Source organism: Lynx rufus, unplaced genomic scaffold (assembly GCF_022079265.1).
Source record: "Lynx rufus isolate CCGP_SWC_20201006 ecotype Redwood Valley unplaced genomic scaffold, mLynRuf1.p SCAF_21, whole genome shotgun sequence".
NCBI lineage: Eukaryota > Metazoa > Chordata > Mammalia > Carnivora > Felidae > Lynx > Lynx rufus.
Window position 1 is genome coordinate 421,086 of NW_025814836.1, and position 25,043 is coordinate 446,128.

At 42.5% G+C, this 25,043-nt stretch overlaps 1 protein-coding gene across 2 annotated transcripts in view; it reads left to right on the forward strand.

Annotated features, from left to right (window-relative positions):
• Positions 1–25,043, forward strand: part of CYFIP1 (cytoplasmic FMR1 interacting protein 1) — a 134,299-nt gene that overhangs the window by 86,796 nt on the left and 22,460 nt on the right. For both annotated transcript variants that reach the window (XM_047086676.1, XM_047086675.1), the window contains exons 22-26: positions 1,429–1,628; positions 8,314–8,401; positions 19,881–20,024; positions 23,101–23,191; positions 24,304–24,434. In XM_047086676.1, the coding sequence (XP_046942632.1) occupies positions 1,429–1,628; positions 8,314–8,401; positions 19,881–20,024; positions 23,101–23,191; positions 24,304–24,434 (654 nt within the window). The remainder of the gene's footprint in view (positions 1–1,428; positions 1,629–8,313; positions 8,402–19,880; positions 20,025–23,100; positions 23,192–24,303; positions 24,435–25,043) is intronic.

A 25,043-nucleotide genomic window follows, 5' to 3' on the forward strand; every position in this document is an offset into this window, starting at 1 on the left:
GAAAATCATATAGAAGATTAACAATGAATATCCAACATACAATACATATCACAAGGGTCTCCGAAGAGAAAAACCAAAGCAGTGTGACCTGAAAATTGTGTTTCCAGGAAACGTGGATAAAATTTAGTACGTGGCATAAATATATATTAAAAGCCTGTGGCATGTGCCTGGGAAAACTGACCCAAAGTGGCCAATACCAAGGAATATTTCAGTGGAAGTATTAGATTTTTTTTTTTAATGTTTATATTTTTGAGAGAGACAGAGCATGAGTGGGGAAGAGGCAGAGAGAGAGGGAGGTACAGAATCCAATGCAGTTTCCAGGCTGTCAGCACAGAGCCAGATGTGGAGCTCCAACTCATGAGATGCAAAATCATGACCTAAGTTGGAAGTCGGACGCTCAACCAACTGAGCCACCCAGGTGCCCCTGTAGAAGTATTAGATTTTAAAGGAAAAGAAAAAATTCTCTGGATATCTGAGCGGAGTGATAAGGGAAAGAAAATTTGTCTTCAGAGCTTTGTCTACAGCTATTCATGCCAAAAGCCAAGGAAAGGAAATGAGAATTAAGGATTTTATGCCAAACCAAATAGATCTTCCAAGAATGAAGGCTTCAGACATTGTTAGTGAACATGTAAGAACACAAGGAAGGTTGTTCATTACTAAAGATGCAGTTTTGGCTAGAACAAGAGAGGCGTCAGTGAGCACTGGGCTTCAGCAACTTGGGTTCAAGCATCTCCACATAGGGTGAGCAGTGCTCCTCATATTCTTCCACAGAATCAGGATGACTGACATAGATATCTTATATTCTTTGTCTTCATACTTGGTCTTTTAAAGCTGGTGTGTAACTCACATGTACAGTGCACCTCAGTTTGGACCAGCCATGTTCTCATTGCCATTATGTGGCCATTGGCTACTACAGTGGATAACACAGACCTAGGTATATTTATGAGCAAATTAGAAGTTTGGAAATCTATCTGTGAATGCACTTGCTGACTGTGCTTTGTCGCTGTGCACAGTAAGAGAGGCTGACTCAGGCTGATGCCTGAGGACACATAGCGTGCCAGCAGGGCAGGGGTGGATGCATCCTAGTGGTCTCTGCCCTAGGAGTGGTTGGAAGCCAGTGAGGGGGCAGTGCAGAGGTTTCCTTAGTGGAAAAAGGATGATTGCCCTGGAGGTGTGACCACGGTTAGGAGGGGTGTTTCCAAAAGAGTGGAGAGGACATAATGAATTTAGGTGTAAGAAGCAAGCTCCTGTGGCCTACTAGACCCCCACTGTGTATATTTTTGGCCTAGCTCACCAGCCTTACCTCTGTGTATCCTATTCTCTCCTACCCAGCCCACCCTAGCACCATGGCACTGCCCATGTAAGGAATGGGGGCCAATGAGCTGGGCTCAATTCTGTCCTCACACCCCTGTCTTTGTGGTACTATAGGAGTTGGATGGCCTCTTGGAAATCAACCGCATGACCCACAAGCTGCTAAACAGGTACCTGACACTGGACAGCTTTGACGCCATGTTCCGGGAGGCCAACCACAATGTATCAGCACCATACGGGAGAATCACCCTCCATGTCTTCTGGGAACTCAATTACGACTTCCTGCCCAACTACTGCTATAATGGCTCTACCAACCGGTGAGCATGTAACCTCATGGATAGTTTTGGATGCCCTTGCCAAAGTGTTCCTAAACAGGATATCTCTGGGCCTCCACATTGTCCATTAAGTTGCTGTCTTTTTCCCTGTTCCCTATCATTTGTCACGTCCAAGGTACTCAGGCCCTCCCAGTTTCCTCTTTTTGCAAGTATAGTCTTAGGCCAGCCCCTGGGCATGTTTTATGGCTTTGCATGTAGAGACTCCACTGGGGCACTTGCTTGTAGGTCAGGACAGGATCTCATGGTGCACGTGGACAGTAGCTGCAGGGTCTCCACCGTTGTCAGTCTACCTGATGTTGGAATATAGTGGGTGACTTTCTATTTTTCTTCCATTCTGGGATGTTGGGGTGTATGAAGATCAGTTCGTGAGCCACACTCTCACCAACCTACCATTTACTACTATGTTGAACGACATAAAAGTGGCCAGTTATGTGGGTGGCACGGTTGATTAGTGGTTTAGCCTCCTGATGTGGCCCAAATCCTGGGACAGCCCTGCCTTGGCCTCTGTGCACTGGGCAGCCACCTGTCCAGGTTTGTTCTCTGTGCTCTACTCTAAGCTGACCTTCTGCTCTGTGTCAGCATGTGCCAAAGATGTGTGTGTGTGTGTATGTATGTGTATTATGACCACTTTTTAAAAATCACCGTCTTTGGCTTTTCTGCTAGATCTGAACATCCCACCATGTATTAGCTGAATTGTTACTGACTTTCAAGCCCAGTTTTATGTCTCAAAGGACATACTGAGGACAGAAGGGAGGCCCTCCTGTGGTCTGATCATGTCTGCTATTGCCATTTTCTATTTAGGACCTCAAGGTTGGATTTCCTTATAGGGACACAGGCTTGGCCCAAGGTGCATGGGGCTATGCCATCACACCAGCCCCAGGTGGCTGACACTTGCCAGGCAGCAGTAGTGGGAACGTGACCATAGCTTCCAGAGCCACAGGGGGAGGAGTCCCAGTCAGTCTCCTCAGATTAGGGGGCTTCTGGGCCTGGCTGGGCATATACCAGAACCAGACTTTACACACTACTCATCATTGTTTAACTTCTTTGAAGGTGTCTAGTCTCCTGAAACAGATATCTTTCAAATTGTTAGAGTCTGGATTAACTGAAAAAATATTTTTATTATGTAAATAATGCATCATAATTGTAGAAAAGCTAGAAATCATATATACATATATGAGGAGGAAAATAAATCCCTAGAGATTGCTCGCATTAAAAAATGTATCGATGGGGGGGGGCATCTGGGTGGCTCAGTTGGTTACTGAGGTTCAGGTCATGATCTTACGGTTCGTGAGTTCAAGCCCCACATCAGGCTCTGAGCTATTAGCTCAGAGCCTGGAGCCTGTTTCGCATTCTGTGTTTCTTTCTCTCTCTGCCCATCCCCTGCTTGTGCTCTCTCTTTCTCTCTCTAAATAAATAAACACTTAAAAAAATGTTTTGGGGCTCTTTGGGTGGCTCAGTTGGTTAATTTTCCGACTCGGGCTCAGTTTATGATCTCATGGTCATGAGATTAAGCCCTGTGTTCGGGCTCTGCGCTGGGCATGGATCCTGCTTATGATTCTCTCTCTCCCTCTCTGCCTCTTCCCTACTCTCTCTTTCTCAAAATAAATGAATAAACATTTTTTAAAATGTGTATTTCTTCTATAGTTTTTGTCATACAGTCAGATATACATATATATTTTTTTATTTTGCAGAAATGAGTGCTATTAGGCATGCTATTATATACACATTTTTATTCCACATGATGTATCACAAGGAGGGTCATTCTGTATTAGACTATAAATATGCTTTTCTGCTTCTGAAAATCTGTTTAAGTCATGGCTGATGTTTGCAGGACCAAAGAGTTGTTTTGGTTGATCCATTTGGAACCTTTGGAATTAATTTCTGTTACCTTTTCTTAAATTGTTTTTGCCTTGTCAGGTGTCTCTGAAGGTTACATGCATCAGTAGGCTGAAAAAAGGTGTTATGGTGAGGTTGGAATTGGGCAACACAGGAAGTTGTGATTTTTTTTTGGTATTATTTTAGATTGTATTTTTTAAATGTTTATTTATATTGAGAGAGAGAGAGGGAGAGAGAGAGAGAGAGAGAGTGTGTGTGTGTGTGTGTGTGTGTGTGTGTGTGTGTGTGTAGGGGAGGGGTAGAGGGAGAGAGAGAGAGAGACAGGGAATCCTAAGCAGGCTCCATGCTGAAAGCACAGAGCCCAGCCTGACTTGGGGCTCAAACTCACAAACTCTGAGATCATGACCTGAGCCAAAACCAAGAGTCAGTTGCTTAACCAACTGAGCTACCCAGGCTTTTTAAAAATTATCTAGCATTTGGTCTTCCTTTAAGGGATTTCTCAGAGATCTTGCAAAAGGAATAATGAAAGGTGTTCCCTGAGCCTCCTTTATGCCTGTTGGACTGCCCTGGTCTCCTTGGTGATGGTTCAATGGGTCAAGTCCTCAGAATTGATGTGAGCTGTGTAGAAGATCTGCAGAGGAGGATCAGGATTACATGATGATGAAAAGCCAGCATTTGCCGTAAACTCTTGTGTTGAACTGCTATGTTTTCTGAAAGATACTTTAGACATATGAACACAAGTTTGGTGAGGAAGAGTGGAGTTAGGGAAATGGATCAAATTCTGAGTCCCTGCCCACCAAGATAGGCCCTTGTTGGATGCCCTGTTTGGGACTGATGATGGAGAACATCCCCCCTTCAAGGCTGCCTGGCCTGCTGGCAGTAGGGGTCTTATTGTCAAAGACAGAATTGACAGGGCTCAGGTTAGGAAGTTGGTACTATGAAGGGTAGAAAACCTCCAGGCCAGTGTCGGTTATAGGACCCTGGTAGAACTGTGTGAGGAACATTGAGGCATCCAATATGTAACTGAGGAGTGGTGTCAGGTCACACCTCAGCCCTCAGCTACCTGAGACCACACAATGTCTGATGTAAATGACAGTGAGCAGAAGGGGCAGCTTTGGGTGCCTTCATCTCTTGTGGCATATTTCTTCCATTGGCCCATGAGATGTGAATACCCCTGTTTGCAGAGTGAGCACAGAGCCCATGGAGGCTGTGAGTGGGCCCCACCTGTGTTGTAAGGAGGCTGCTCTGCCCACCAAGGCTCCTGAGAACTGAACTGGAATCCTGAGAAGACAGACAGAATTGTGTCACCCAGTATTTTAATTCCATCCCTGAGGGTTTCCTAAGAACTGTTCAAGGGAAACCAGAACTTCACTGGTTGCTTATTTTTGATTAGTGAGATGGCTCTAGGAAGTGGTTTAGGGTAGCCTATGACTTAAATTTAACCTGTACAGCTGATAATTGTGTGAAAATGCTATAGCTCTGGGAATAGGCAATGATTGGGATCAAAGTCAGGCCTCAGAGGGAGGAAGGCCACAGAGGAATGGGTGTGTCCTCAGTGCAGTGTACAATGAAGCAAAGGGCATTACTTTGTCCGTTACTGGTGATGTTAACTTCTGTCTTTTGGTTAGGATGGTGGCTGCCTGGTTTCTCCGCTGACATGTTATCATTTTTCTGCTTAGAATTTATAAGTAATTTATAGAGAGATAGTTGAGACTTCATAAATAAACTGTTCCTCATTAAAATTTGGCCTACTAGTTTTGTCATCTGTTGATGATTCTGACCCAACTCAGTTATCATTATGGTGGTTGACAATGGTGATTTTCAAATGTCATCATTCCATGTATATATATTAGTTGGCCTTCAGCTATATATGTTGGCATATATTTATTTGTTTATTATAAGTAAAGACTTGCAGATTCTAACTCAGCATTGTAATCTGTTATTATCATGATTTGGTTTTTGTGGCTTAAATTGACCCCATTTTGGCCAGTGGGAGCCCCTTCCACCTGGTTTTGGTGTCCTATTAGCTGTCCACATCATTTTGAAGCACTGCCCTACTTTCTGCACCACAAAAAGTTCCAGGTTCATCTTGTACTTCTCCTGCTCTATCTTTGCAATTTGTTATTTCTATAAGGATTCCTTTTAGTGGAGAATATTTTACATCTAGGCTTAATGTTTACAAAGTAAGTCTGGGTGTTAGATATGTTCATTGCTACTGGAATGTCATTGTTTCTAGACTCTTTTGATGTTCAGAGCTAGGGAGTACCTGACTATGTACTGTATTAAGTCCCTGTATTACCACAAACCTTGGGGCTTAAAACAACAAAAATTTATTTTCTCACAGTTCTGGAGGCTAGATATCCAAAACCAAGGTGTCAGCGGGGCTGTGCTTCTTCTGAGACTCTGGGTAGAGACTTTTCTTGCTTTTCCCCAGCTTCAGGTGGGTGGTCAGCAATTCTTGGCCTTCTTAGCATGCAGCTGTATCATTCCAGTCTCTGCCTCCTTAGACACATGCTGTTTTCCCTTCTTCCTACAAGGACATGAGTCATATTGGATCAAGGGCCTGCTCTGCTTCAGTATAACTTCATCTTGACTAATTACATTTGCAGTAGCCCCATTTCTAAATAAGATCACATTATGAGGTACTGGTAATTAGGACTTCAAATTATCTTTTTAGAGGACACAACCCCATAAAATGTTTATGTGGTGGGGGGTGGGGGTTGCTTCTCTGTAGCGGTCTACATGTTCTAACCCTGAATTCACACTAATATCTTCAATTCCAGTTCAGCACTGCAGTTCTCATTCTCGTTTTCTCCCTCCCTTTCCATTTTTATAACTCCTTTCTACAGTGAGAATCCTGTTTCGTTATTAGTATATTTACTCACTTGCTTAATTCTAGAAAATGCAAAAAATTCAAAATTACTAATCCTTTCCACCATGAACACAAGCCTACTAACTGGAATTCCATTTTTTTTATCTTTACATTGAGTGTATATATACTCAATATATTTGACTATATGTGTATATTACATATGTATATAAATATATAGTCAAAATACAGTGCTTAAAAGTTATTTGGGATAATGAAGTAACAGGGTTTGGATATATCTTTTGCCTTAAACAAGTGAAAAATTTATGAAACCACTGTTTCAGACATTGCATATGTCTCTAGGGGAAAGGAAACAAAGGAGGTAAGCCCTATGACCTCCCTGGGTTTCTGCTTGGAAGCACTTTCTGGGCTTCAGTGTGGAAGGATGTATCCCAAGTACAGCTTCAAAGTCTTATTTGGTAGAAGGGACAGATTGGAAACAGAGGATGCTGAGACAGCTGGAATTTGCAGGGCAGATTTGCAGTATGAGAGAAGAGAGAGCTGCATAGAGGAATAGCTCCTGAGACCAACTTAGGGGCCCTTTAGTCTTTGCTTGAATATTAAACTGTGTGTGCATTGTGGATTGTGGAGATCCATCTTTGTGGATCTCCACAAAGATGGGCAAAGAACAACTTTTTGGGGGCTCTAAGTTGAAGAATTCCCGGAGCTGACACAGAGCTAGGAGCCATCTGAGGCCCTGCCAGCAAGAATGGGGAGACCTCACCAAATACCTATGCATTCAGTAGAATTGCCAGAAGGGCCTGCCTTAGTACTAGCCCTAAGCTGTTTACAATACCATGCCACCCTAATTATGAAAGGTTCCAGCTGACTTGCAAGCAGTTTTAACATTCTGCCCAATATAACTCAACAGTCTTTAGAGGGTAACAACAAAATCCAGACACTCAAAAGCATGACATTTCTGTGTAAATGTACTCCCCTCAGATATGCATGTTCATTTCATGCACTGGTGGTATTATGCCAAGTACATCCTTTTTTATTTATTAAAGTGTAATATGTGTTAATCAAGTGCTTCATGTTTAATAGTTAGCAAATCCATGTAGTAATGATGCTTCTTTATAAAAGTTTTATAAGGTTTTTGGTTTTCTTTCTTTCTTTCTTTCTTTCTTTCTTTCTTTCTTGAGAGAGAGAGAACAAGCAGGCAGGGGAGGGGCAGAGAGAGAGAGAGGGAGAGAGAGAATCCCAAGCAGGCTCCTCTGTGCTATCAGCACAACACAGAGCCCGACACGGGGCTCAGACCCATGAACTGTGAGATTGTGACCTGAGCCGATATCAAGAGCCAGACATTCAACCAACTGAGCCACCCAGGAGCCCTAAAAGTTTTATATGTTTAAATGAACTCTTCTGATATGAAAGTATTAGCCAAGCTTTTCATGTCCACTTTAAAATCCAAGCATTTGATTTTCAAGGTCTCCTAATCCGTTATCAAGCCAGTATGTTGCCTAAATGAATGTGGTTATAAGTACTTAGTTTGCTCTTTCTTCCCATTATCTTGTAACTAGTGATTTGAGTAACTGGATATCAGTGCCTGTATCTTCCTTCCCACTCCTATCCCCGAGGTCATCACCATGTCCAGAGACCCAGCAAGGCCTGAGTACTAGGTCATTACCACTTGTCAATGGACTGCATTAGGCATGAAATGGTCCTGGTGCCAACAGACCAGACTGTCTTCCAGAGTTTGGAGACTGCTTATGCAGTGGTAGGACCTGGGTGTTCTCACTCTGTGAATTCTGGATACATGTATATCATGTTTCAGAGTGTTTATATCATCTGTACTATGGTTTTTGATTTCTTAGAATTTTCCTATGTGATGATTGTATCAGTTAACTGTGAGGAAGATTTAACTGATGGGTAATGGAAAAGTTCTGAATTTTAAAGAAGTGCCATTAAATTTTTTTGTTTTCTTTTTCTTTTTTTTCTTTTCTTTTTATCCTTTTTGTTTAGATTTGTTCGGACAGTATTACCATTTTCTCAGGAATTTCAAAGAGATAAACAGCCTAATGCACAACCCCAGTATTTACATGGATCAAAGGTAGGTCCTTTTGTGTTTGTGTTAAAAATTTTAAGTTCGCAATGAAGCATATTTTCTAGTTTAGTTTAATTCATGTTAGTTGCAGTGATTTAGATGTATCATGCCATGTGTGAAATGTTATTGTTTTCTTCCATTAGCATCTTCCTAAAAAGTAATAGTAGTGTTAGGACAGCCCTCTGGCTGTCGTAGGTGTCCAACTAGGCCTGGCCTCACTCCTGGCACTACAGTAAGTGAGGTTGTCAGCAGATTTAATGGTTTAAAAATATCAAACCAGGAAAGTGCAGAATAGGCTCAGGGCCATATCTGTGACAGAGAGGGCAGGATATCTTATCCGGGTGTGATGCCACGAAGGGAGGGGCTGAGGTGGGAGGAGGCGTGGAGAAAAGGGTTGACATCCAGAAACCACAGGCAAGCAGGCAAACTGGCAAAAACCACAGAACCACTGCTGTCTAGTAAGGTAAGACAAGTGTCCAGGCTGAGGGTGGCTGAATTTGTAACAAGTTAAGAGTATTATTAAAGGTTAGTTTTGTTAATAACTAAAGCACTCTTAGGGTTTCATAAAAAAAAGACAAACCCTCTATAGTAAAAATGAGATAGATTTAATGAGCAGATATTTCCAAAAAATGTAGTAAAAAAAATAGGAATAGGTAACTGGCCTCACCAGTAATTAAAGAAAAATAAATGAGTGCACATGGGACTGTATGATTCTAGGGAGCCAGCTGAAATGTTTATCAATATTTAAATGTTCTCACTTGTAGGAAGCTGGACAGCTAAGGGAATAAATCAGACAAGTATAAAGTAAGGTCTGCTATGGGGGTGGTCATAACAACATTGTCATAAAAAATACGGAAGCAACCTAACTGACCATCACGTAACACTCCAATAACTTACTGTCCACTGGAATACAGTCATCACAGATAATTACATAGATTTTGTGATAGGTTGTGGGGGCTGTATTGTATTAAGTTGAAAAAAAAAAAAAGATCACACTCCAAACAGAATATTCCTTATTACAAAAAGATAAACCCAGAGAAAAGATTAGTGGATGCTAAAAAGTGGCTGTCTCTGGGAGGGCTGAGTCTGAGAAACGTTTTCCTTTTCTGAACTCAGTTTATGATGTGTGTGCATTGTTCTCACTAGTTATTTTAAGCTGTTTCCTCTGATGTTGGTGTCAGCCTCGGTCTCCACACAGCCTGTGGGCTGTGTGGGGAAGTGGATCATGGCCCCTGCCTGGTCATGGACACCAGCTCCTATGGCCTTAGAACCTAAAGCTCTGAGCAGCTGCTGCTTCATTCGGCTCTAAAGCTCTGAGGGGCTGAAGTTTGGGCAGTACCATCTCCATATTTTCTGCACATTCTTCTCACAGGTGCAGAAGTGAGCCTATTAATAATGACATAAAAGGACCACTCTTCACATCCCTAGTGCTGGCTCTCAGGAGGGTGTCAGAATTTCAGCCTTCCCTTCTGACTAGTCTTTGAAGAGACAAGTCCTTGGCTCACCCTCCTTCTCTCCCTTCAACTTCTCCAGGCTTGTGATATCATCTCCCTTTGGCCACTTCTGTCTTAATCAGAGCATCATAACACTTTACAAATTAATGTGACCATTGAAAGTTTTCAACCTGTCAGCCAAGAAGGAAATGGTAGATGTCTTACTGGGATAAGCCAGAGGGTTAAGTAGAGGATATATTTGGGAGGAAGGGGAAACCAGTGTTGAGAGAACTAGAAACTGCCTGTGTTTTGCAAGGATATGTGGAACTTCAAGCTGAAATGGATGCTGTCTCTGTTTTCCACATTTGGGTGGTGCCATGTACTCTGCATTGTGTGTGGGAAGGGCATGTCCACTTGAGAAGCAGCGTTCCTAGGATGCTGTGAAAGGAACTGTTGTGATAGAACCTTGGCTGGTTTTTAGAGAGGCCTTGCTCTAACAAGATCTGGATGCTGAGAAGGAACCAGCCCTGCGCAGGACCCCGTGGTCCCGAGTCTCTGTCACAAGATGGGGGTGGGGAGGGGTGGTGTATGACAGGCAGCTTGGGCCGGGGTCTGAGGGAGGGACCAGGAGCAGATGGAGAATGTTGCCAGGTGGGAAGATGTTATCCTAGTCCAGGCAGGAGGTGGTGCCTTGGACCAGGTGGCATTGACAGAGATAGAAGTAGCTAGACTCAAGGGGTATTTTGGAAGTGGATGTGACTGGACTTTGGCTAATAACCCAAAGATTGAAGGGGAGAGAAACGGAAGACCCAAAGATGTTTCCTAGGTTTCTGGCAGTTGGTGGGTGGAGGTGTCCATTTTTGAAGTCAGACAGGGCTAGATTTAGGAGGGTTAAAGGGAAGAGGCCTTTATCCCTGGGGCCTGTGTCCACTCCTCTTCCTAGGTCTGTCTGCTCTGCACGTCATAGACCTTACTGTGAGCGGGGGAGGATGCTGCCCTGCTGGGTATCTGTTTTGGACACATCAGGCAGGTTTCATGGCTCACTCAGATGAGGCAGAGGTTGTGGGAGTTGGTGGCTTGGGTTGGAGGATCATATTGCCCCATTTGTTAGGGTCAGGATTTTGGCTGCTGTGTTAAGCCTAGTGATGATGACCAGGAGTGAAGAAGGCCAGATGTCATTGTTCTTTCTGCTGTGTTCTGGGACTGAGTGTCATTTTTAAAAATATTAAGTAATTTTTTTTTTCTACCTATACCAAGTTGCAGTCATAGTCTCAGGGCTCACTCAGCAAGGGTTTCCTGGGCATGCGCTGTGACCCAGGTTGTACCTGGCCTGAGCCAGGGAGCAGAGTTCTTGGCTCAGCAGGTGAGTGCAGGCCTTGTTCCACAGAGGCCTGAAGGTGTGGACTGGGCCCTGGTGTGCAGACAGGTACCAAGAGCCTGGGCAAGGGAAGGGCACCCCAGCAGTTTTGGGAGCATGGCCAGTGAGGCAGGGAGGGTGGAAAGGAGACTGAAGCTGTTGAGATACAAGCAGGGGGCCACATGTCCCTGTTCTCTCCCTTCCTCCCACTTGGCCAAAGATTTCTCGCCTGCAGAGGAGTCCCCAGCAGCACTGCCTCAGAGAAGGGAGGTGGAAGATAAAGCACCTGACTCAGTGCTGCCTCTGGGTAACCCCACTGGTCAGACAGGTGATGCTTATGATGGGACACGAGGCCCAAGCAATTAACAGACTCTGCTCCTGTCCCATGCCCAGGAGACACCCACACTCTGTGGACCCTGAGAGAAGGCTGTTCTCATGCTCTGAGCTGCTGGTTGAGTGTAGCTGGCAACAGGTGTAGACCTGTGTACATGTGTTGAATCTCAGGGCAGTCGAGGCTAGGACACAGGTCAGGAGCTGAGGGGCTGCTACCCCATATCACCTACACTAGGACATCCTTTTAGATGCCAGCTGATCTGAGAAGTAGAAGAGATGCTTCTAACCCATTCTTTCCTAATCTATTCTTTAGAGTGTGAACCTTTCATTTCTGTCTTCTTGTTTGCCTTCATTGCTGTCACTACAGATGGTAACTTGAACTTGATTGTGCTAGGACTATGCCTTTGGAAGTGGGCAAACACTGTGATTCTGGCTGGTGTATTGGTGCAGGCTGCCCACCTCCTCTGTCCCTCCAGAAAGGTGTGAGGATTTTTAGAAGGATTAGAATAAGTACTCTATGCCCCCTTTCTGAAATTAAAATGTAATCAGTGTTGAAACCTATCCCGAAGCTGACCACCTGAAGTGTGTATCAAAAACGAGTGAAAAGTCTTATTTAGGGGAACAAAAGAAAGCAATTATCAGAGAGAACTTAAAACAACCTGAATACAGTGTACAGGTATAGAATTCACATTCTCTACTGATGCCACTACACTGATGCCATTTTACTCAGAATATATCATAGTTATGTTTAGTAAAATTCAATCATTTAAAAACAAATAAATAAATAAAGTGTAGTATTTTACCTTCTTGGAGCTAAAAGAAGTTTTATATAGTTTTAGAAGATAGGACTAGAAATTTTGGCAAGTAAGATAGAAATTTCTTGGGTCTGTGTTAACTAAAAGATTTGCTATGAACTAGGCTTGATTCTGAAGTTTAATCCCTGTCTTAGGCATGACCACAAAATATGTCTTTATAATGCTAAGATAAAAAGAGAAGAGCCTGTGGGAAGGAGGAACCAAGAAATGAAGTGATTTTTCCATTCTCTCCTCCATTTCCTCCCCTGCCCCAGCATTTGGAGAGGATGACAAGGCGTAAGGGAAGTTTGGCCCTTTGAGGAAAGGTAGATGCTTGTGATTTACCACACATTTGCACAGCATCTGGCCATGGGGTGTCAGACCAGCCTCCCGCATGGTCGTTGGAGGGATGGATTCCTGGGAAGAAGGCTTGTGGTGTTGGTTCTGAGAGAGCGGTTCCTCACCAGCACTATTGTGTCCATCCTGCTGCCCAAACACAGTGTGCATCCATCCTGGTGTTAATGGCTCAGGATTTGGTTTTATTCTGCAGGTTTTGGTTTTATACTGATTTTCCTCCAGGAATTCAGGCAGCAGTGTTACTGCTTCTTTTTTTTTTTTTTTTTTTTAATTTTTTTTTTTTTTCAACATTTATTTATTTTTGGGACAGAGAGAGACAGAGCATGAACGGGGGAGGGGCAGAGACAGAGGGAGACACAGAATCGGAAACAGGCTCCAGGCTCTGAGCCATCAGCCCAGAGCCCGACGCGGGGCTCGAACTCACGGACCGCGAGATCGTGACCTGGCTGAAGTCGGACGCTTAACCGACTGCGCCACCCAGGCGCCCCTTTTTTTTTTTTTATTTTTTTTTTATTTTTTTTTTTTTTGTTACTGCTTCTTGTACAGCAAAGATCCTGAGGGGCGTGGGGTCTGTGTTCACACCTCATGTGTCCTCAGGGGCGTGAGCAGTCTAGGGTCATCTGCTGTACCCATTTGGAGGAAAAGAAAGATTAGATGAATTGGACTTGATTATTCTTTTGAAAGTGATCAGCTGTGACTGAACTGCAGATTTCAGCCTCAGTTTGTCAAATTACGTTTGTGTCATTTTTATTCTTATGCCCTAAACTAGTAATTTTTCTTAAATTGTTTGGATTCTAACAAAAAGTCTGCCAAAAATTTGGGTGAGTGACATCAGTGTTGACTGTTCATCTTATAGGATACTTTTTTGAGGACCAAAAAAAAGTAGAATGACAATATATCATGATATCAGAGTTGAATATTGTATTCAGAAACATCATTTTACTTCATTTTGTTGCAATGCAGTTTATAGTGTTTGTACCTATGAGATTATGGAATACCATGAATCCAGTTCAAAAATCTAATGTGGTTTTTTTTTTTTTATTTTAATGAATGATGAACTAGGATAAGTGTCTTGTGAGAATAATATTGACTTAGATGAGTGGCTCATTTATGGTGCTGTTTGGTTCTTGGAATATCACCACTCTAAGTGAACATGCTCTTGAGTATGTCACTGATGCTCTCTTTCTGTAAGATAAGTAATATTGTCCCTGACTTACAGTTGAAGACTCATACCTTCAAGGGTGTTAGAGAACCCAAGACACACCGCTAGTGAGTCTAGCTCTGTGTCCTCTGGTTTCAAGGTGAGACCCAAGTCTTTGTGTCAGGTGTGGCTGGCAGAGTGTTTCTTGAATTGAGCTGTAAGTATTTATTTTACAATAAAGTATTTGTAACTTTGCCCTTTTCAGAGGTAGTGCCTTCTCTTCTTCCTCTGAGTAGTTACACCACTTTAGTTGTAGTGCCCCTGGGATGTGCCCTATTTGGGGTGAGTGTAGTCCATAGGGAAGCTGGACATTAGCTGGGGGGTGGGGGAGTATTTTTTTAATGTCTATTTTTGAGAGAGAGACAGAGCATGAGTGGGGTAGGGGCAGAGAGAGAGGGAGACACAGAATCTGAAGCAGGCTTCAGGCTCTGAGCTGTCAGCACAGAGCCCGATGTGAGTCTCAAACCCACAAACCACAAGATTATGACCTGATTTGAAGTTGGATGCTTAACTGATTGAGCCACCCAGGAGCCCCTGGGACCAGGTATTATTAAGCCACAGTCCCTACCCAATTCAGGGCAACTTTGAAAGTGAATTTTCTCATTTGTAATATGAGGCCCTCAGATTTATTTTTGTTTTTAAGTTTTATTTTAATTCCAGTTAGTTAACATACAGTGTTACATAAGTTTAGGTGTACAGTATACTGATTCAACAATTCCATACATCACCCAGTGCCCATCATGACAAGTGCACTCCTTAATCCCCATCACCTATTTCACCCATCCACCCCTCCTGTAACCATCAGTTTGTTCTCTGTAATTAAGAGTCTGACTCTGGGTTTACTCCTCTTTCCTTTTTCCCCCTTTATTCATTTGTTTTGTTTCATAAATTCCACATATGAGTGAAATCGTATGGTATTTGTCTTTCTCTGAGTGACTTCTTATATATGTGTGTGTGTGTGTGTGTGTGTGTGTGTGTGTGTGTATGTTGTGTGTACACACACACACCCCACATCTTCTTTATCCATTCATCAATCAGTGGACACTCAGCTGTTTCCATAGTTTGTTTATTGTAAATAATGCTGCTGTAAACATAGGGGTGCATGTATCCCTTTGTATTAGTGTTTTTGTATTCTTTGGGTAAATACCCAGTAGTGCAATTGCTGGATCACATGGTAGTTTTAACTTTTTGAGGGACCTCCATACTGTTTTTCAGAGTGGCCGCACCAGTTTGCATTCCCATCAACAGTGCGAGAAGGTTCCCCTTTCTCCACATCCTCACCAACACCTGTTGTTTCTTGTGTTGTTGATTTTATCCATTCTGACAAGTGTGAGGTGGTATCTCATTGTAGTTTTGATTTGCATTTCCCTGATAGTAAGTGATATTGTACATCTTTTCATGTGTCTGTTGGCCATCTGTTTGTCTTCTTTGGAGAAATATCTGTTTGTGATTTCTGCCCATTTTTAATTGGATTATTTGCTCTCAGGCCTTTGAGTTTTAGAAGTTATTTATATACTTTAGATACTGGCCCTGTATCAGATAGGTCATTTGCAAATATCTTCTCCCATTCTGTAGGTCACCTTGTAGTTTTTTGTTGATTGTTTCCTTCACTGTGAAGAAACTTTTTATTTTGATGTAGTCCCAGCATTTTACTTTCGCTTTTGTTTTCCTTGCCTCAAGAGATATACCTAGAAAGAAGTTGTTACAGCCAATGTCAAAGAGCTTATGGCCTATATTTTCCTCTAGGATTTTTATGATTTCAGGTCTCACATGTAGGTCTTTAAACCATTTCGAATTTCTTTTTGTGTATGGTATAAGAAAGTGGTCCAATTTCATTCTTTTTGCATATAGCTGTTCAGTTTTCTCAACACTGTTTGTTGAAGAGACTGTCTTTTTCTCATTGGATATTCCTTCCTGCTTTGTTGAAGATTAGTTGATCATATAATTGTGGGTATATTTCTGGATTTTCTGTTTTGTTCCATTGATCTGTGTGTTCATTTTTGTGCCAATACCATCTGTCTTGATCATTACAGCTTTGTAATATAGCTTGAAATCTGGAATTGTGATGCCTCCAGCTTTGCCTTTCTCTTTCAAGATTGATTTGGCTATTTGAGGTCTTTTGTGGTTCCATACAAATGTTAGGATTATTTGTTTCAGCTCTGTGAAAAGGCTGTTGCTATTTTGATAGGGATCACATTGAAAGTATAGATTGCTTTGGGTAGTATAGACATTTTTAACATTGTTCTTCCAATCCATGAGCATGGGATGTCTTTCCATTTCTTTGAGTCTCTTGGAGGCAGCGTATAGAGAGGTCTTGTTTCTTTATCCATTCTAACATGCTTTGTCTTTTGATTAGAGTGTTTAGTCCATTTACACTCAGAGTAAATGATGGATATGTATTTACAGCCTTTTTTTTTTTTTTTTTTTACTCATTTTTTCATTGTTCCTGGGGATTTTCTCTGTTCCTTTCTAGTCCTTATCACTTTTGGTCTTTCTTTCCCACTCAGAGAGTCTCCAATATTTCTTTTAGGGCTTGTTTAGTGGTTTCGAACTCTTTTTAGTTTTTGTTTGGGAAACTCTATCTCTCCTATTCCGATGATAGCCTTGCTGAATAGAGTATTCTTGGCTGCAGATTTTTCCCATTCAGCACTTTAATATATCCTGCCACTCCCTTCTGGCCTGCCAAGTTTCTGTGGAGTGATCTGCTGCTAACCTTATTTGTCTTCCCTTGTAAGTTAGGGACTTCCTTTGTCTTGCTGCTTTTAAGATTTTTTTCTTTAGCATTATATTTCACAAATTTAATTATGCTATGTTTTGGTGTTGGCCTACTTTTGTTGATTTTTGATGGAGCTGTCTGGTTTTTAAAGCCAAAATTTATGAATATTAGTCCTCTTATGTGAGCTCCCTGGTGCAGAGGTCTTTTTCTCTGTCCATTTTGCACACTCAGTTCCCTCTTTTCTGTGGGCAGCCTCCTTCTGCCTTTCTGACCATTGTAACATTTCAGATGTAGCTTCTTCTCTGTATTTCGATGTGGAGTTTGTTCCCACAGTCTTTGGTTAGCTCTCCATCTTACTGACTTGGAAGTGGGTCATATCTCATTGAAAACATGAGATGGGGTAAGCGCAGGGTCCTCCTCCTCCACCATCTTTCCTAGCTCCTGAAACCTTTAGATTTCACTAACAATTTGCATGTTTTTCTTTTGAAACAGTAGAACTTATCAAGCAAAAACCTAACATGGAATCCCAGCACTTAAATGCAAATTTGAGGAGGAGTTAGGAAGAGGATATATCTGGTCTGATGATCAAAATATGCCCCTTTCAAGTGTGATTGGGGTTGTAAGGGTGGGCACAGGACAGGCACTTGGCAGTGCTTCCAACCTGGTCAGTGTTTTATTTGAAAATTGTTTTCAGTTTTCATACTTTCTGTTTTGGGGTCCTAGGACACCCACACATTTTGATTCTCCGGAAGAACTCACAGACTCACTTGTACTAACAGCTATAGTTCATTATAGCAAACGGATGCAAAACAGGATCGGTAAGGGAAAAAGATGCATCAGGTGTGATTGAACTGGGCACAGGCTACCAAAGTTGTCCTTCATGGGGGTTGCTTGGGATGTGTAGTTTTTCTGCCCAGCGAAGAGAGGTCCACTCAGATCCTCAGGTCCAAGGCTTTCACTAGGGCTAGGTACATAGGAATATGCCACCTATGTTGACCGTTCATAGTTACTGAAACCCCAGAACCCCCAGAAGGAAAAGAGCCCATCATAAATCACTGTTTGTACATATAACCTAAACAAGTTTATATAGCATGGTTAAGTGCCCTAGTGGTAGAAAACAACCTTATTGTGCACAGGCACCCCAATGTTTATAGCAGCGCTGTCAACAATAGCCAAAGTATGGAAAAAGCCCAAATATCCATCGATAGATGAATGGATAAATGTACACAGACACACAGACACAGACACACACTGGAGTTTTATGTGGCAATCAAAAAGAATGAAATCCTGCCATTTGCAATAACGTGGATGGAACTACAGGGTATTGTGCTAAGCGAAATTAGTCAGAGAAAGGCAGATATCATAGGACTTCACTTATATGTGGAATTTAAGATACAAAATAGATGAACATAAGGGAAGGGAAGCAAAAATAATATAAAAACAGGGAGGGGGACAAAACATAAGAGACTCTTAAATATAGAGAACAAACTGAGGGTTGCTGTAGGAGTTATGGGCGTGGGGAAGGGCTAAACAGGCAAGGGGCATTAACGAGGACACTTGGGATGAGCACTGGGTATTATATGTAGGGGATGAATCACTGGATTCTACTCTGAAATCATTATTGCACTATACGCTAACTAACTTGGATGTATATTTAAAACAAAACAAAACAAAACAAAACAAAACCCTTATTAGTTGGTAACAATCCAAAAGATGAATTCCCAGGAATTACAAGCAGGCCTGCTGTGCTTGTTCTTCAGAATCCTCACTTTTCTGATGTGGTTTTCAGTGTATGTAGAGGAAATATTTAAGACAATGATTAAGGGGGCAGGAGGAGGATACAGGGAACCTAAATGGAAGTGAGATTGGTACACGTCAATCAAAGTGATAAAATGTTGGTAACAGTAGATTATGATTAACTTATACAATGTATAAGACCTAGAACAACCACTAAAACATCCGTGTGAAGAGATACTCTTGAAACTACTATAGGTCAATTGCAGTGGAATTCTAAAAATGTTTAAGTGACTCAGAGGAAGTCAGGAAGAATGAAACAGACCCTACTTAGATATCAATAATTACATTATGTGTAAATGTCCCAAATGTAAGTGAGACATCTAAATACAATTAAAATACTGAGAGATAGGCAAAGTGGAGTTAAAAAGTTGATTAAGCAAGACATGCACTTCAAATTAATGATACAGGTAGGTTGAAAGTAAAAAGATGGATTAAGATATACCATGCAAACATTAATCAGAAGAAAGGAGTGATTCTATTAATATAAGATAAAATAGAGTTCAAAGCAGAGAATATTAATCCGGGACCAAGAGGAACATTACATAATAGGGTCAAACCACCAAGAAAATAAGGCAGTCCTAAATGTTTGTGTACCAAACAATAGAACTTCAAAATACTTGAGGCAAATACTATACTAACATGGGTGAAAGAAGAAATGAACAACTCCACAATTATAGTTGGGGAATTCAACATTTCTCTCTCTTAGTCATCAGTAGACAGAAAATCAGCAACAACAAAGAAGTAAACACCATCAAGCAGCAGTAAATTATTGACATGTGTAGAACACTCTACCCAACAAGGGCAGAACATACATGCTTTTCAAGTGCCCCTGGGGCTTCCCCCCAGATAGACCATATTCTGGGCCATCAAACAAACCTCAAGAAAATTTTAAAAGAGTTGTTTTAAAAAGACAACCAAACTAAATGAAATACAAATATATCAAAATTTGTGGGATGCACCTGAAAAGTGCTGAGAGGGAAATACACAGCACTGAATGTTTATTAGGGGTCTCCCGGCTGAGTGTTCAATCTGTGTTCTTAGACAAGCTTGGAGGTCTCCTCCTATAAGAAACCACCCTGATTTCCTTTCTCACCCATTCTCCCTGAAAGGGCTGCTGTCCCAGCTCCCCATGTGTCCCTGAGATCAGTGTTTGCCCCAGATGTCTCCACCAGGAGACTGGAAACAGCTCCAAAGAGACAGCAATGAGGATGTATTTGTTTCTCATTCCAGGACCTTAAACTGGCACTTTGATAAATCTTTGAAACCAAATGGCTTTGTTTTCTTTTTTCTGTTTTAGCAAGCTTGCTTGTCATGTTTTTATGTTGAAGATATAAATACCAGTAAGGGCAGTCTAATAAATTCTCTGGAATTCTCCATCTTAAGGGCATGGTGTATTGAATGCATCTTTGGTGCAGCAATTTTTTCATCTTGGCTTCGTAGTGACCACATTGAAAATTCTGGAGATTTCATCAAGCCCTTATATTCTTTGTCCCTCAGGCTTTGAACTTGGCCTACTCTAGCATTTATGGCAGCTACCGAAACTTTGTGGGGCCTCCGCACTTTGAGGTCATCTGCCGGCTGCTTGGCTACCAGGGCATTGCAGTGGTCATGGAGGAGCTGCTGAAGGTCGTGAAGAGCCTGGTATGTTTTCCTCAGTCTGCTTCCTTTTCACAGTGCAGTGTTCTGCACCCAATTCTTTTTTTTTTTTTTTTTTTATTCCATTTATTTTGGGGACAGTGCAAGTAGGGGAGGGACAGAGAGAGGGGGACAGAGGATTTGAAATAGGCTTTGCACTGACAGGCTGATAGCAGCAAGCCTGATGTGGAGCTCGAATTCAAAAAACGAGAGATCATGAACTGAGCCATGGTCAGATGCTCAACTGACTGAGCCACCCAGGTGCCCCTGCACCCAATTCTAATGTGGGGAGGGGGGTTTTCCACTCCACTGAGCAATTCTCGTATACCAACTGGGTGTCCTATAATTCAACTCAATTATAGCACTGTCTACCTTGAAATAGCATGAGTTCCTACAGATTAAGGGCTCTGACCCACAAGACTGCCCTACCCTCACCCCCACTAGTTTCAAGTCTAATTTGTCACCTGTGCCTCTGACCCACTGGCTGTAAATCATAGGTTTCTATAGCCCCTCCTTGAGTTCAGTTAATTTGCTAGAGCAGCTCACAAAACTCAGGAAGCTGGTTTACTCTCTAGATTACCAGTTAATTACAAAGGATACAAATCCACAGCCAATGAAAAGATAACATAGGGAGAGGTCCTGAAGACAGGAGCTCCTCTCCTTGTGGACTTTGGAGCCCCTCATAGTGGCCTGTGGACCTGTTCTGGTTCCCAAATCTGTAAGCTCCCCAGACCCTACCCTGTTGGGGTGTTATGGGGGTTTCAGTATATAGCCACAATTGATTAAATCTCTAGCCTTTGGTGACTAAATTGACCTCCAGCCCCTTCTCCTCCCCAGAGGTCTGGGGGTGGTACTAAAAATCCCAAATCCAACCATGGGGTTGTTTCTCCTGGCAGCCAGCCCCCATTGGTGGGTGGGCCTCCAAAAGTGACCTTAATAACCTAATAAGAGATGCTTTTTTTTTTTTTAAATCTTTTTCACATTTATTTATTTTTGAGAGACAGAGTGAGACAAAGTGAGAGTGGGGGAGGGGCAGAGAGAGAGGGGGACACAGAATTCGAAGCAGGCTCCAGGCTCCGAGCTGCCGGCACAGGGCCCGATGCGGGGCTCAAACTCACAGAATGTGAGATCGTGACCTGAGCCACAGTCGGATGCTCAACCGACTGGGCCACCCAGGCGCCCCATAAGAGATGCTTTTAAGGCTCTCAGGGTAATTTGAAGGTTTTAGGAGCTCTTTGTCAGGAATAGATACAAGACCAAATATATATTTATTATAAATCACAGTATCACACATAACCTTAAATTTTCTGGGGTGGAAAAGCCAGGGGTCCTTCCTCTGTGGTGTTTAGCACCACTTTTGACCGTATGTAGTTTGATTTCTCTCCCATCTATCTTCCTTTTTTCTTTTTTTTTTTTTTTAGTTTCTTTTTTTTATATTTAAAATTTTTATTTTAATTTCTCCCCCAACTTTCTTAATTCAAGAGAATAGGTCCATGTTATTTTAACTAATTCGTAGAAAAAGTTAAGGGGTGCCTGGGTGGCTCAGTCGGTTAAGCCTCTGACTTCAGCTCAGGTCATGATCTCATAGTTTGTGGGTTGGAGCCCAGCGTTGGGCTCTGTGCTGACAGCTCAAAACATAGAGCCTGCTTCAGATTCTGTGTCTCCCTCTCTCTTTCTGCCCCTCCCTTGCTTACTCTCTGTCTCTCTCAAAAATAAATAAACATTAAAAAAAATTTTTTTTAAAGAAGTTACGTACCAAAATATAGCTTTCTTATAAAGGACCACTGCTGTTGCCCAAGGGAACCATAAAGGCATTATGGAGAGACCATATTTTAGTTGGCAAGCATCTGGGTAGGGACAGTTGTATGGAGAGGCCCATTTCTGATTGTGAAGTAGGAGTTTTCTTAAAACACAGATCTCCAGGAAACATTTATACTGGGGGATATGGAGGAGAGTCTTTTGGCCACGAGGAGTTCAGAGCTGTCTGTGGGATAGGCCTGAGCAAGAGGCAGATGGGCTCAGCTGTGAGGCAGTGGTGTGGGCAGGGTCCCGCTGCTGTTCAGACTTCTGTTGCCCAGTGATAGCTGGTTGTACCTGCAAGGCTGATGATGTGCGCCCCTGTCCTGGGTGCTAAGGGTTAAACTGTGAATAAAGGATTCAGACACTCATCTGTGTAACTTCAGATTGAGGTCAGAAGTTCTATGCAGAAGTATTTTATTTAAGTCTTTTTGCAAAGAGAAAGTGAGAGAATGATACATGTAGACTAACATGGATTTAGTTTTCTATGTTCTATTTCTGTTAATTGAGAAAGAACTTTATAAAATCTTAATCTTTAATCTTTTTCCATTATTTTAATAAACTACCTGTGATTAAGCCCATTTCTTTAAAATTTTTTATCATGAAATAGAGACTTTCAGGTATTTCCCATGCTTAAAGCTGAATTAATGGCCACATAATTAAAGTAGCAGTCCATCAAGGAGATGATATGATCATTAACACAAAGCAAAACCTGACAGAATACTAAGAGGTTGACAAAATATACAATCTGTTTGGATCAGAAATCAATTAAGAATATATAAAAGTTGGGTCTTTTGGCACAGACATGAGCCCATGACCCACTCAGTCACTGCTGGGACCCCCAGCTAGAACCTCTGCCCCAAAACACATAACTTGTAAGGTGTTAGGCACATGAGGTGACATGGTCAGTGTTGCAGCTACACCAAATCCGTCAGAGGAATACAGAAACTGCCCCATGAGGATGTCACTTCTTCAGAACCACCACACTCACCACAGATGGATACAACTAGAGCTCCTTGCCCTCCCACTGTCATACCTCAGGCCACTTGTCTCCTGAAAGAAGAATTGTGTTTTAGAAGATGCATTTAGTTACTCCTGTAAAGTCACTCTGGTGGAGGTTGTTTTCTTTCTGTGGATAGGATTTCCTTTCCCAGCCAAAGTGATTCTCAGTCCTGGTCATTACCATGTGTTTTACTAACAGACTCCCTTTTAGAAGCCCCACGCACCACTCACAACCTTTGAGACAGTGGCAGCCAGTGGCTGATGCAGCCTATTTCTCCTACAGCTGCAAGGCACAATCCTGCAGTACGTGAAGACGCTGATGGAGGTGATGCCCAAGATCTGCCGCCTGCCCCGTCATGAATATGGCTCTCCTGGTGAGTATGGGCACCTCCCCAGGAGTGCAGTACAGAAGGGACAGCATAAACATTCAGACCTCAGTGCAGGATATCAAGTCAGAAATTACTGATAAGGGTAGGATCTCCTTTCCCCAGGTGGGAGGAGACCACGAACCTAATCAAAGCCTGGTTGTTTCCAATGGAACAAACAAACCAGCCTTTCTTTTGGGAGCAGGTGTGTTGGAATCATCACACTTGGGTGAGGAAGATATGGGGGAGAGGGGCAATGCCGCCTAATCACTGATGGGTGATGGGGCTCTGAACTCTGAACCCCTGACTCTTGCACAGCACTGGGACCTTGAAGATCACCAACCAGGGAAGGACAGGGAACTCAGCTTCCAGGTCCAACTGCCCTGGGGATCCTTGCAAAATGGCAGTTGGTACCTGACAGTTGGGATGAGGGGTTTGAAAACTGTTAAGTCTCCAACTTTGTTCTTCGTAGAGTTGTTTTGGCTATTCTAGGTCTTCTGCGTAACCACGAGAATTTTGGAGTCAGCTTGTGGACTTTTGACTGGGTCAGCATTTGAATGTATAGATCAAATTAGGGAATATTAGCTTTCTTTCCAGTGTTTATGCCTGGTGTCTTTTTGTGCCTTATCACAATGTGCAGGATCTCCAGGACAGTGATGAAAATGTGTGGTCTTGCTCTGGGGCTCAGAGAGAGAGAATGCAGGTTCCACCACTGAGACTCATGACATTAGCTGCAGGGCTTTTGTAGATGTACTTTAGTAGATTAAGTACATCCCTTTCTACCTATGCCTGAGAAGGGATAATGAATTTTATAAAGACCTTTTCTGCCTCTGCTGGAGATGATGATGTGGTCTTTCTCCTTTATTCTTGTAATGTGCATCCTCAGAAGATACAGGGTTGACAGAGAAAGAGGCTTTGGAGCTGAGTCCCAAGGCCCAGGTGATGAACAGGCTACTGTTGCAAGGAAGATGTTGGGGTCAGGGGACACATGGCCATCTCCATAGCAGGCACGATGGCAGTGTCAGAGGATCTTTCATGACCAGCACAGATGCTCCCAGCCGTAGAGCCCAGGCTGTGCCTCCAACCTCCCCAGTCCCCTTACTCACTCTCTGCTACTACAGGCATCCTAGAGTTCTTCCACCACCAGCTGAAGGACATTGTTGAGTATGCGGAGCTGAAGACCGTGTGCTTCCAGAATCTGCGGGAGGTGGGCAATGCTGTCCTCTTCTGCCTGCTCATCGAGCAGAGTCTGGTGAGTGCTCAGCCTAGCCAACCCCCAGGCCATGTAGAGTTATTCCCCATAGGTGACAGAAAAAAGAATTTTTTAGAGGCTTGATTTATTGGGGTTATTTAATGGGGGTAAAAAGGGAGTAAGTGTTACAAAGCACCATTTTTTTGTGTGTGACTATTTAGACTTTAATTTGAATTTGTTTCCTGCAACTGAAAAACAAAAATGCAGTGTAGTTCATCATTTAAGAATGTTCTACTATGTGAGCACTGTGGAAATATTTTAATATGTAGTATTTGCTATACCTAAACAAACATGGGACATGTATGTAAGGATATAAAGCACTACTGCCCAGGAGAGCTGTTTGCATGATGGAAAATTCTATATCTGAGGCTGTTGAGCACTTGAAGTGTGGCTTAGTGTGACTGAAGAACTGATTTTTAAGTTTGGTTGAATTTTAATTACTTTATGTTTAAAAAGCTACATTAATGTCCCATGACTATTGTGGTGGATAGCATAATAGAGCAAATTCTGGAAGCTTACTATTACTGAGAAATTGCACAGGGGGACACCTGTTCTCTCCACTGGTTGCCTCCTTGTGGCGTCATTTAGCCTGTCTCTCAGTCCCCTCAT